At 47.9% G+C, this 12,797-nt stretch overlaps 2 protein-coding genes across 2 annotated transcripts; both read left to right on the plus strand.

Annotated features, from left to right (window-relative positions):
• The first annotated feature begins 389 nt into the window (after nucleotides 1-389).
• Nucleotides 390-3,080, plus strand: V1513DRAFT_416353 (uncharacterized protein). The gene is made up of 3 exons (XM_066895840.1): nucleotides 390-836; nucleotides 964-1,199; nucleotides 1,250-3,080. Exons 1-3 carry the CDS (start codon nucleotides 639-641, stop codon nucleotides 2,802-2,804), a joined length of 1,989 nt encoding a protein of 662 aa, XP_066752958.1. The 5' UTR covers nucleotides 390-638; the 3' UTR covers nucleotides 2,805-3,080.
• A 2,403-nt stretch (nucleotides 3,081-5,483) lies between these two features.
• V1513DRAFT_446957 (uncharacterized protein) lies at nucleotides 5,484-10,025 on the plus strand. The gene is made up of 3 exons (XM_066898339.1): nucleotides 5,484-6,982; nucleotides 7,040-9,419; nucleotides 9,470-10,025. Exons 1-3 carry the CDS (start codon nucleotides 5,658-5,660, stop codon nucleotides 9,659-9,661), a joined length of 3,897 nt encoding a protein of 1,298 aa, XP_066752959.1. The 5' UTR covers nucleotides 5,484-5,657; the 3' UTR covers nucleotides 9,662-10,025.
• The last annotated feature ends 2,772 nt before the right edge of the window (nucleotides 10,026-12,797 follow it).

Here is a 12,797-nt window from a genome sequence, read left to right on the forward strand (position 1 = left end):
GCCATCTGGTGTGGAGGTGGGACGACAACCGGCTGAGCCAACGCTGGAACGGCGACCCCCTAGCCTCAAAGGGCAAATTCACGCCATCCGGAGTGGAGAAACGGTTGGTCCCTCACCGGCCGCAGTGCGCCTTTTCAGTCTCTACCGCCACTCGCAAGCATATTATATAGGATCTTAATAAAGACCGTTCTATTGGTAGTGCGTAAGAGTAATAATTACTTAATTAGCTAGCTGTTGTCAGAAAACTCCTTAACGAAAGCAAAGAATATATTGGCCGTAGAACTAAAGTTGAGAGGGGTAGCAGCGGCTCAACTCTACCTAAGTAAAAAATAGCAGTGCCTGCACAGAGATAGCAAATTGCTTATTAAAACGCTGTAGATAGCGGCGGACTGGTATCTTAATCTCGCACTTGGTATCCCAACCCGGTTACTTGGTGATCTCGACCCGACGAGCGAACGACTTAACGAACGCTTGCGCTAGCTGGACGAACGGCTACACATGCATGATCGAAATCGATCGCTCGTCGTCGCCCTCCTCCACTTCCACTCGACTTCTTTCTGTCTAATCTCTTCATTCCTCTTCTTCTGTCACACTTTAGATTGTTCCATTCAATTTCACGCTGACGCGCGACGCGCACAATGTCGTCGCTAACTACGGCGCCATTCCCTTCTACGGGTCTTCGGTTGGCTCCTTCGACTGGCTCCAAGAACAAATCCTCCTCCTCGTCCCCCCCACAAGCCTTTCACCTGCGGCTGTCCGAACATGCACTCGCCGACCTTATCGCCGCGTCCGATAAAGACCCGTCGTCGGTATCGCTGGTATTGGGCAAGAACATGGTACAGTGCTAGTGTTCATTCTTCTCGGCGGTTGGGATCGGGCTCTGCGGATTGCGCACACTGTAATCTGTGGACGCTCGCGTGAGCATGAATGAAGATTGCTGACATAGATTTTATCCGGATTCAGTGTATCAAGATCGGCAAGTCGGCATTCTATTCTATATCGGCAATTGAGGAACCGTCGCTTGCGGACGTCTACTCTGTTACCGCTGGAGCACCATCGGAGGCACTGCCCAGTGCCCCGCTCAAATATCTTGGCCGAGTATCTCACAAACTGACAGTTGAGAACCATGAACTCGACATTTCGTCCTCAAAGCTAAAGTCACAGAATGAAGCTGCGTTACGGGAGAAGGAGTCAATGCGGTGTGTATTTCTCTTGGTTTGCGGGGCGAGCCCGAGTTAATTTTGGTTAGAACAACGCTGTTGGAGCCAAAGTCGCATGCTCCTTCGCAATACTCGACACCGTCACCGCGACTAGCACCATCATCACCGCATTTAACTGGACTGGCAAAGCCGCGACAGACACTTGCGCCGTCATCGCCGAAGCCAGGGAATATCATGCGGTCGCTGCCAATGCGCACGTTGCATCTGCTGGCTGTCGAAGAGCCTGCGACGGCGGTTCGACTCGCTGACCGGACAAAGTCCTCAGTTGATGACGTTCATGCAATCTTGGCACAGTATGCAAAGACTGTCATCAATAGCACCGGCAAGGAAATTTTCGAACTGACGGACGCCGCCTACAAGGAACTGCACATTTGGGAATGGCGTGGGTATTACCCTTCAGATCGGGACAAAGTAATCGCGAAAGCGACTGCGGCATTCGAAAGACTCGGACTACCGAAGGATGATCCGGCATGGAAGATGTTGATCGAACCACGATTACGAAATGCAGCGCCAGCAGAGGACCCGAGTTCATTGCAGCCAAGTCAGGCTGATTTAATTGTGCCACCTCTGCGACTAGACGATGTGCCACTTCCTGCGCCTGCGCCGAAAGAAGCGCCAGCTGCTGCGTCGTCTGTTGGGCCTGCGGCAATGACAGCTAAGGGTGTCGGCGGCGCGATTTTGAAGACGAAGCAGGTTTCAAAGAAACCGAAGCCCGCGGACGACAAAGAGAAGGAAGCTACGAAGGGAGAGAAATACAAGAAACCTACAAACGTCAATAACTCGCCGGTACCGTCGTCTGCAGCGAAAAAATTACTTGGATCCAACAAGTCGACTGGGTTAACTACTAATAAGGACACGACGCTCAAGGTTAGGAAGGTCAAACGACCGATTACTCCGCAATTATCTTCGAAGCCACCAAGTCCGGCGCCATCGCCGGTGACTGCGAATGTGCCGACGGCACCGACAAGCACAGTGAAACGTGTGTCGAAACGGACCGTAGAGACTATTGACGCACCATCAGAGTCGGATACTGACACACAGTTACGGAAGACGTCGTTTTTAGCGAACTCGAAAGAAGAGAGCGCGAAGAAAATCAAACCTGATCCAACAGCCGCATCAGTGGAGCAGTCTAGGCCACCCCGGTCTGCGAGTTCGACCTCACCAGGGACAAAGTCTCCACGGAAACCATCACCACTGGGTGCCAGCCCGCCTATTACGGCAGCGGATCTGGAAGACGAAGAGCGGGAGCGGGAGAACCGCTCTCGTTGTCAGCGCGGACTTGAACAACAGCGGAATGATGTAGAAGCGAAAGAGTATGAGGAGTCTGAACTTCGACGTATGGCAGCCATGTTCAAGCAGTCGTACGAAGAGTACCGGCGGTTATATCAGGACGTCCGGCAGTATGAGATTAGTAAGGAGGGTGGCAAGAAGAACTTCAAGAGCTTGAACGGTGCCAAAAAGAGCAGCATTACAAACGAGACCACATATCAGAACAAGCGGGAGCGGTTACTGAATTTGCATCATAAGCTGGAGTCGTGGAAATCAATACTTTGGCAGGCGGCGCCACGATTTGCATCTGTGTAGGTTATTATTTGGATAACAAAAGTTGGGAGTATTTTTGCTGGGCGCTACAAAAGCATACAAGATCTGTTAGTGCGTTTGCATCCGGTTCCTGGAGTTAAAAGTTTTCATGGTAATTTAGTAATGGGGGTTCAGTTGATAATAATGACTTGTGGATAGGGGTACTTTTGGTTCATAATGCGACAAGGATACCGCAAGATGATTTACAAAAATGGATTAGTAGTATTAACACATTTGCATGACTTGAGAGAGTTCAATTATTAATGGAGATTTATCGGGATTAAACCAGACCATTCCTGTTTGGGACTAGCTTTATTCGCTGGGTGCGGTAAATTGCCACACATAAATTCTCAGCGAGCCTAGCCACCAAGATCACCTTGATAATTGATTAATGCGTGTCCCCTCCGTTTGGATTCACCGCAAAAAAAGAAATGTTTTCACTACTTCATGCACCTTGTTGCATCTGTCTACAAAACTTTAGCACTCGCTTACAATGTAAAAATCCGCTCCATACTGTCATTGTGCTTCGGGGGCTATCAAAGCTAAGATCCTCACTCATGTTTTTTGACTTCATAGGCATCGTTCCGATAGCGCCACCAGTCTCCATGCGTCAACGTCGCTAACATCGCCATTCATGATGTGCAGATCTTCAATGCTACCATCGTCCTGCGAAAGCGTCCGAAAACAGTTAGCTTGAAATGATTGAGTGTAATATTATAAAGGAATAATATCAAAAAATGCTATTATGCTGCACACCATTTCCCAAAAAGCCAGCCGTACGTGCGGATGATTGCCGGACAATATTAAACTTTACATGCTGATCTACATGCTGATATCGGTCGTTGGGCTAACAAGAAATGGATAGCAAGCGGGAAGCTCTGCCAAATTCCACGAATAGTTGAGCTGTATCATGAAAAAGTGCACATCCTTAAAGCATGCTTGGCGAATCTTTTCTGACCGGCGAGGCCTTTGTCAGCTATTTCCGTTCTCTAAGATCCCCTACCGCGAATGTCGAAAAATGCCCTGCTTTGATAAACTGACTCAAACACCACTGCGACATATAAATATATGGGCACTTTGACAGATGTCGCAGACAAGAGAGATGTAGCTGGAATTATTTTAATGTTTTAGACAAGTCGGAGAAGTATGAAAAAGATGATGGATTGTGTTCCAACTTGAAGTTCGGATACCTTACTACGCAATTTGACACGTTGTTTAGACTTAGACTAAATGAATCCGCTATGTAATTTCGGGGGAACTGGAATGTAGTCGATCAAGTCAATCGAATAAAAACCGCCACTGCCTGTTAGGTTCGCTTGTTTCGGCGAGAATGTCGAGGATTTTTAAGACAGTCTTACCTCCGACGACCTCATAAGCTAATCCCAAAGAGGAATGATCTGGATAATTCATGAATCTCGTTATTAATTTACAGTAAATGGCAATCCAATTTTCCTACATATGCGGCGTGACAGTATGGTGGTGGGGGGGTCGGTACATGCCGTAGTGGGGCGGGGATGCGATCCGACGATCCGATTAAGCGAAGGAAGTATATGCTAAGCAGCACCAAGCGTAGCGTTGCATGGGTGGCCAAAACCCAGCTCGGGCCTATATGCAAATTATAAAGTTACTGCGAAAAAAACGAAAATTAATGCGTGCAGGGATCGGCGAGACAAAACAGCATTAACAGGAGGTAACTGATTACTATGCGCCGTCACCGAGGACCTGACAACTAAAAATGAAACAAGTCTTATCGAGAGGTCTGCATCCATTCCGAAACGTGCGGTTCTGATAGGTCGCATAGGTTAGGATATGCAGATCCTTCCTCAAATGTTTGAGGCGACTGAAACGACAGTCCCCGACCCTTGTTGCAGCACCAAACGTACTCGGCTGAGGCCTGCGAACTGTGGTTATTTACTTTCGTGATGCTACGCGTGGCACGCGTGGCGCGCACGCATTGCTGATAACGGCATAACGAAGAAAGCATGAGTTTGGCACAAGTGTATTCTACTCTGGTGTTAAAGTGCACAACTGGGACAAGATTTCGTGCACAGAAAAATTGTTGGGATCGAGGTCCGGTGACTGAGACAATTGCAGGCACAATAAGGTTTCTAGATTGGTCGACGCTAAGCACTCTCACCGGGCATTGACCTGATTATGTCTGGGACTTCAGTATATGATGATCGACAATATTAATCCGGTAAGCGGCACTCTAATCCGGCATTTAGCACCGTAACCTGATGATCAGAAACAGGTCAGCAAGTGTGCAGAAATGTAGTCTACCTAGTGAGTGCTCTGAGAGAAGGCAGCGAGGATCGGCATACCTACAAAGAATTAGTCAGATTCATGCTGGCCAAGTTGGAGCAGATCGACAGAGCATCAATGCAGCCAATTCGTGCGCATATAAAAACTCGATGACTATTTCGAGCCTCTCGTATTTTAGCAGCAAAAAGCAGCATTAAAGGCGCATTTTGAATTGGTCGCGACGATCTGTAGCGTAGTTAGTTGCCGTTAGTGCAGGCGCCATTCCAGAGAAAGCTTAGCGTCTTTCTTACGACGAAACGCTAACCGGGAAGCGGCGTAAGAAGCACGCCGTCGGCGCCTACCGACTACCTGAGTAAAGTGTGCCTAGCAACGCCAAAAACTACAACCGCCACTGACAGCGCATGTCCCTCACGTGATCTACTGGTTATTTGCAAATTGTTTTTGTGGCCTTCCTCCCCGCAACCTTAGCGCTTGTAAACGTGGCACACCACCCTTTTCCATCCTTCCGTCGCACTCTCTCCATCCCTCCGCTTCCACATCGACAAGCCGAATTTTTTACTGATCAGCATCTGCTATTACATCCCCGGCGTCCCAATGGACCCGTTAATGGACAATGCTGAAGCCTCCGACCGGGCGTTCGCGTCTCCGGTCTTCTATCTCGACACCGATGATGCCGATTATTTTGCGTTCCACGACCTCGACCTCGACAGCACCGCGAACCAGTCCGAGAATAGCGCAAGTACAACCAACGTGGTTGATCCGTTTGATGAGATGATGATCGATGGTTCGCCTGTTTCTATGACCCAGCGGCACTTTCTTCAGCAGACCGTTATGTCTGACCAATTCGCTGATAGCGCGTCACCTTCGTCGTCCAATATGACGCCTATACTTACTCATGATGAAGACGACATCGAAGATGAGGAAGACGACGATCGCTATATGGCTGAGCACTTTGATTTTGATTCAGCTACCATTCCTCACCATCGCTTACGTGCCCATCGCGAAGGATTGACCGCAGATACCGCTGGCGACTCTGCTGTCAGTGGTATTACCATACGGTCGAGCGATTCGGACTCGTCGTTATCGTCCGTTAAGCGTGAGACATTCTCATATCCACCGTCCCCAAAGTCATTGTCGTCACAACATTCTACTCCGTTTTCCGTGAAGTCTTCATCGCAAGTTCCGGCGTCTTCCAAGCTTGTTCACTCCGCTCAGAAGCAGCAGCCGATGCGAAATGGTCTCCCTCTTTCCGTTCGCGATATTACGCCGCCCCAACATTCGCCAGGTCACACTCCGCCACCTACAAGCCTTGCAAACGGCGACGGCGATGATTCCATCTATCAAAAGCCACACGATTGGGTGCCGCCACCGATGATGCCAGATTTTGATCCTCTTGACTGGATTCGGGACGAAGTTCCGTATCAGCTATCCGTATCCACCGATACCCTCAAGTCTCGCGTCGAGACGCAAATCAAGGCGTTGCTTACTTTCGTGCCGGCTCCGACTCAAACGTATATGCATCTTCCCGCAACAACAATCGCCAAGCCAAGGCAACAGTTGCGGAAAACATTTACTTCGGATCCTAAGACTTTGGAATTGGATGCGATTGTCGTTTGCGACCACAATCGGTACAAATATATCAATGTATGTCCCGGATGCATGAATCGCGAACGGAAACGTGCGTCGCGGAAGAAACTGCCATCTGTGGATGACACGCATTGGTTGGAAAGTCAAGATAATCGAGGAATTATGTTTAACTGTGCCGAGCTCATGGAAATTACTGATGCGAATACGCCGAGCACAGCTTCCGATGCTTTCAATTCGAAGGCTCCGGAATTTAGTGGTGACGTAAAGCATGTAGAAATCCCTATGAGAATTCCATGCTATTGCAGACATCATTCCGAGAAGACGGGATTCAGGTAAGCTTGTTCGATGGTTTATGGTCTGGGTCCTAGCCTGACAAACTAATTATGTAGGGTGTATTTTGTTATCAAAGATCACACTGGGAAAGTGGTTGCGAGGACTTTCACAGAGCCTATCATGATCACGGATGATCACAAGACGACGAATGCGAATGCCAGACGGAAGACTGCTGCGGGGACTGCCCCATCCACGCAACCCGCCTCATCTGCCAATGTCAGTGATAATTCATCTGAATCCCCGACTAATGAGTACGGATTTGCGGAGTCGGCCAATCCGCGTAAGAGGAAGATGCCTCAATCTATTGGGCGCACACAGTCAACTAGCGTTCTCCCGACTACTGCAGTTCCGCAGCAACAGCAATCACAGCCACAGCGCCGTTTCCAGAGCGGTAGTCAGGCGCGACCTCGTCAACATTCGACTACGTCAATAATCGCAGGAACTCAGCCGGAGCCGTTTTATCGAACATATGACGAAAGTAACTTCAACACGCGGTCGCACAGTGTCGAGAGTTTTGGGTTTCCAGCGTACAGCAGCAGCAATCCTTTACAGGTCCATCAGCAGTTACAGGCTCAACAGATGCAGCAGCCAGCGGGCCTGTCACCATTGTCGCATGCGAGTCCTGTATTGTCAAATGCCAGCACGCCGGAATCTACGGTCTCGGGCACGTTTTCTCGACGGAATTCAAAGTACTCTACAACTTCTGCAGTAGCGTCGGTGCAGTCACCGAGAGAGCGTACTAGCAATGCGGGACTTGAGTGTCCTGCTTTGCAGCGATTAATTCCTACGGAGGGTCCGATTCGCGGTGGTATCGAAGTTACTCTACTCGGCACTTCTTTCCACCAAGGATTAACTGTTATGTTTGGTGATCAGCCTGCGGTCAAAACACATATTTGGAACGACAGCACTATTGTTGCCATTCTACCGCCGGCCGCTACGCCAGGACCTGTGGTTGTTCGTCTACGAAGCATTTCGGAGATTAGCAGTGATAACTTGAAGCTGTTCACCTACATTGATGACACCGATCGACAATTGATGGAGCTCGCTCTTCAAGTTATTGGTTTGAAAATGACCGGTCGTCTGGAAGACGCTCGACAAATTGCTATGCGTATTGTGAGCCAGACTGGAGGTGGTGGTGATAACGGCTCAGGACAGAATAACATCATGGCGGCTACCACCGCTAGTGGGTCAAACGGCCTTGAGAAAATGCTATTAAAGTGCTTGGATCTAGTTGACTATAACGAGTCCCCACATAAGGTTCAGTGGCAGTTGCATAACAGTGCTGGACAGACGATGCTACATCTTGCTGCCTTGCTTGGTTTCCAGAGATTGGTTGCTGCGCTACTTGCGCGGGGCGCGTCATACCGAATAAAGGATAGTTCAGGATATACACCACTCCATTTTGCTGCTTTGCGTGGCTACCGCGAGATTGTGTTGCGACTGTTGAATAGTGGCGCTGATCCTCTCGCGCGGTCTGTACTTGGACATACAGCAGTCGATCTCTCGTCCAACGATGAAATTTCGGCTCTTTTGACAAGCTTCATTGCCGAGCCGATGGATTATGGGACGCACTCGCGACAACATTCTGAAATCATGCATCGAGCCTCATCCAGACTGAAAGTCTTTACTCGTCAGAGCTTAGATTTTCCCGACTGGCCCTCGTCTTCGGGGCCTTCCTCACCTGCGGCATCAATGTCCGATGAAATTGAATACTTAGATTCTTTGGACGGTGGCAATCCGCCAGATCTCGGCCGTTCTAGACTAGACGAAGACCAAGACGAAGCACCGCTGTCGATGGAAGGTCTCCGCCGAACTCGTCTTGCAATGAATGCTGCTCCTGCGGAAACGAAGAAGGCGGAGAAGAAGTCTAAGCCATGGTCTCGTAAAAAGTTATTCGGCAGGTCCTCGCAGAAACCCGCGACTGATGTTCTCGATACCAAAGGTTCTAGCAAGCAGAAACAGCTTCAGCTTCGACTTGCAGAGTACATTGCATCGCTGCATGAGCAGACAGTCAACCGGATGCATCCGAACTGGCATGCCGCAAACCATTTCATGCATGATGCGTTCATGTCGTTTTCTTCGTTTAAGCCTGCACTCGCAAATATTGCGAATCAACAGAGCCGGCGTGCGAACGAGATTATGCAGTCCGCGTTTGAGAATTCGTGGTTTAGTGACTACTTCTCGTCAATGGGGGCAAGTGGAAACAAGAATGACAATAGTGCGCCGCCTAGTTACGAGGAGATTTATCCTGAATCCAATGCGTCATCAGCGTTCGCGCATCCGTCTGCATCTTCGGACGGGAAGGATGATGCAGTCCGATCAGCCATCTTGCAGGATGAGGAGTCGAAATTGCGGGAACAGGAAATTTTATTGAAGTTTTGGCAGAATAAGAAGAAGAAACAGATGAGAAACGATTTGATGTTGTTTGCATTCTGGGTAAGTTTGCTATTGATAGTGTCGGTTTGAGAGATCTAATGGTATTGTAGCTCCCAGTTTTGTGTGTGATATTGGCATGGGGAGCGATGAGTTTCTTTGGAATTCATATACTCGATTACATCCCTATTCCACAGAAGCTTGTCGAATTCGTCACTGATCGTCAGAAACTTCCAATTCCTGATCCTGGTCGGGCACTTCAAGTTGGCCGTGATATCGCACAGAATGGGATTTGTACCAGTTGATTGACACCACAATTTTCGATGTTAAAGAGCAAGTGGGTTGGTTTTGGGTTTTAAAGGGGACTATATTCAAGGGTTCGTCTATATTTGTAGTGCAGGGATAATGTTATCGTCATTTTGGGTATATTGAGATTTCTAATTTTGAAGGTTACCGACAGCGTACATCAGATAGTTCGCGCGTTGTATTGTTGGGCTGTTAGTGTGATTTCTATGTTCGGAGTTAGTATTCTAGTCGTTCGTTGCTAAATATGTCTTTTTGTACTAGGATGATGTGTGTTTTGATTGATTGATACAGTTAAAATTTATTATGTTTGATATAGTCTGCATTTTGTTTTGTATTTAATAGCAATTATGGTTATATATATTATGTCTTATTTAGATTGAACAATTTCATGCCGGTAAATCCACGCCGAAGGCAAGCAAAGTCTGATGATGGTCTGATATTTTGCGCTGCACTGGTGTGGCAAAACAAACTTGAGTGGTGTTGCAGACGAGCCGGGGGACCGCTATATGACCACCGCAGTCTCACAGCTCTCAACCCTCCAACGCATCTTGAGTTTTAGTATTGTGGTATCGCCTGTCACTTTTGTTTGCACTTGCACGCAAGGCAGACTATTGTGATCTCTGTGTTTACAAGTCCTTAGTTATTTTATCCAATTAAAAGGTGTAATTGGTAGGATCCGGCGGGCACTTAGCACTTGCCAATTTAATCGCTTCATCGAAAGGCCAGTTTCCCAATATTTGGATAACATGATAATCGCACCGCGCCCACATTACACGAATAAAACAATCTGGACTACACAACGGGACTTGTTTGTTCTCGACGAACTGATTAAGGTCGGAAACCAAGGATTGCGCAATGATACTGGGTTCACGAAGGAAGGATGGCGACTTGTTACCCATGCGTTTAATGATCGATTTTCAACGAATCTTGAAAAGTCGCATATTAAGAATCATATTCAGATTGTAAATTGTCTGGTAGTGGCTGTCATTGCGAGTGATTGGCTAACGAGATGCAGTTAAAACGGACGTATGAGGCTTGGATAAGGCTTAAATCATACGATGGCTTTCACTATAACCCAGAGACTAGGTTATTCGAAGCGAGCGACGATGTGTGGGAGCGGTTTATTCTACACAATCCGCATGGCCGGCATTTCAAAACGCGCTCGTTCTTTTACGAGGAGAGAATGCGTGAAGTTTTTCCAAAATACCGAGAACTGGAAGCTGACCAGCAGTCAACCCAGCGATCCAGCCAAGTAATAGTGTCGCCGCCAATGGCACATCATGCGGACGTTGTAATGAATCCCGGCGGTGGGAACACTGGGCTACAGTCTCCGTCCGAGGTCTCTGCCCATATAGGGTCGCATATTACGAGCGCGAATATTTTTGAGGCGAGTCCGGAGGCGGCAGGAATGCATTCTAGTGCAACTGGCTATGGTTCTGCACATGCAGGCGAATTCCAGGGAAATGGAATGATACAGACGCAGGCGTCGTTGCCATCCCCTACGCGCCCGGCGTATCTTGAACAGCCGGGCGTGTCGCCTGTGCGACGGACAGCGCAGACATCACGGAACGCGCCGCCGCCGAAGAGGGCGCGGACGGAAGCTGCGAGTCCTGTGATGTCCAATTTAACGATGACAGGACGACCGATTAATGTGAATGTGCCGACCGGAGTCATGATTGACGCTGAAGCTCTGGGTGCGGCGGTAAAGATCGTGACCGAGTCGATTAAACAGGTATTTGAGTCGTCGGGATCGTCGAATCCGTTAAGTAATGCCGGAAGAGGACTGAGTCCGTCGACTGGACAGCCTACTTCGCCAACGCTTGTAGGATTCAGTACGAGCGACGCAAACATGAGGTTTCAAAGCGCCGTGAAGTTGCTTTCGCGCATGCGACGGGATCTGCAGTGGACGAAAGAGCAGTACAAGCATGCATTAGCAGTTCTGCGGCAGTTGGATGAGAGTGGCATTATTTTGTTGCTGGAAATGGATGAGGATGCGCGCGAGGATTTTGTGTTAAGTGAGTGCGAGTAAGTTATGAGGTTTAAAATGTATTGGTAGGGTTGGAATTTTCGACACGGCGTTGGGCTGGTGAAATGTATCAAGTTTGTGAAGGAGGACATAAAATGTTTTATGTATGTATGATAGTCAGTTAGTTGCCTGATCGGATTTACTCCAAAGTTGTCGTTAGAATGGTAACAGTGTATTACGGATCACCGTCCATAGTAAGCCGCACTTGTATAAAAGTGGGACCTGGATGATCTAGACGCGAGCACATTCGTTAGTGTTCTATTCAGGACCGGTAGTGCACCGAGTAAGAAGAACAATCAATTCCGGTTGCTGTCGATTCCTTATGGTCATTTATTGTTGCAGAAACATACAGGCAATTAAAATAAATCGAGAATATACAGAAATAACTGTAATTATTGCTATATTAATATGTAGAAATCACGTTCAGTCCGGCGACAATTTGTACACTTTCTAAACTTCGCAAATTTGGTGGATATTTGATGCGCTATAACTTTGCAGCTCCGTCAATGTGGAACAAGCTAAACCATTTGAAGTCGGTAGCACTCTGAATGCGGACGTCATCGATCGCGACTACGGCTGGGTTTTCAAGATTCGGACGATCTTATTGAGTGAGCCTCGGAAGATGTGTCAGAATACAATGACGTCACCTGTGATGGGTGTTGGACTTTGGAATGGTTATTTTTATATGGGATAGTATGTAAAAATTGTCTGCTCGTACACTTATTACAATAGTAAACTGAAAGTGTAGAATAAACAACAATCTAAAGTTAAATTCTATCTATTACGTGTCCGTAGTGAGTATGAAGTAGAATTCCGGGTTGAGGTCTTCGAGAAAAAATATGCCACAATCGTATATGTATCGGTGAGCCAATTTCGAGGCGGTTTTAAAAAAGAAATAATTGCCTAGTACTGTGGGCAGAAACGAGGTCGCATGTTAACACCTGTTTTTAGTCTTTGGCAGAGAGCGAGCCTAATGTACTGACTGAGGCGAGCCAAGACATTATTGTATGTAGTGAGGTGGGGGTATATAGCGGGTTTGGGTTCAGGTCAGCAATTGGGTCGGCCAAGATAATTGTGAGTTGTTTGGTAGGCATTTCTCGAACTACGGT

Source organism: Lipomyces chichibuensis (assembly GCF_038497645.1).
Source record: "Lipomyces chichibuensis strain CBS 12929 unplaced genomic scaffold V1513scaffold_21, whole genome shotgun sequence".
In the NCBI taxonomy this organism is placed as follows: domain Eukaryota; kingdom Fungi; phylum Ascomycota; class Lipomycetes; order Lipomycetales; family Lipomycetaceae; genus Lipomyces; species Lipomyces chichibuensis.

Excerpts from the sequence above, each read along its gene's own strand:
- V1513DRAFT_416353 (XM_066895840.1), top strand. The coding sequence starts at position 639 with ATGTCGTCGCTAACTACGGCGCCATTCCCTTCTACGGGTCTTCGGTTG. Across the intron at positions 837-963 it reads TGGTATTGGGCAAGAACATG|TGTATCAAGATCGGCAAGTC; the intron begins GTACAGTGCTAG and ends ATCCGGATTCAG. Across the intron at positions 1,200-1,249 it reads CGGGAGAAGGAGTCAATGCG|AACAACGCTGTTGGAGCCAA; the intron begins GTGTGTATTTCT and ends AATTTTGGTTAG.
- V1513DRAFT_446957 (XM_066898339.1), top strand. The coding sequence starts at position 5,658 with ATGGACCCGTTAATGGACAATGCTGAAGCCTCCGACCGGGCGTTCGCG. Across the intron at positions 6,983-7,039 it reads TCCGAGAAGACGGGATTCAG|GGTGTATTTTGTTATCAAAG; the intron begins GTAAGCTTGTTC and ends CTAATTATGTAG. Across the intron at positions 9,420-9,469 it reads TGATGTTGTTTGCATTCTGG|CTCCCAGTTTTGTGTGTGAT; the intron begins GTAAGTTTGCTA and ends ATGGTATTGTAG.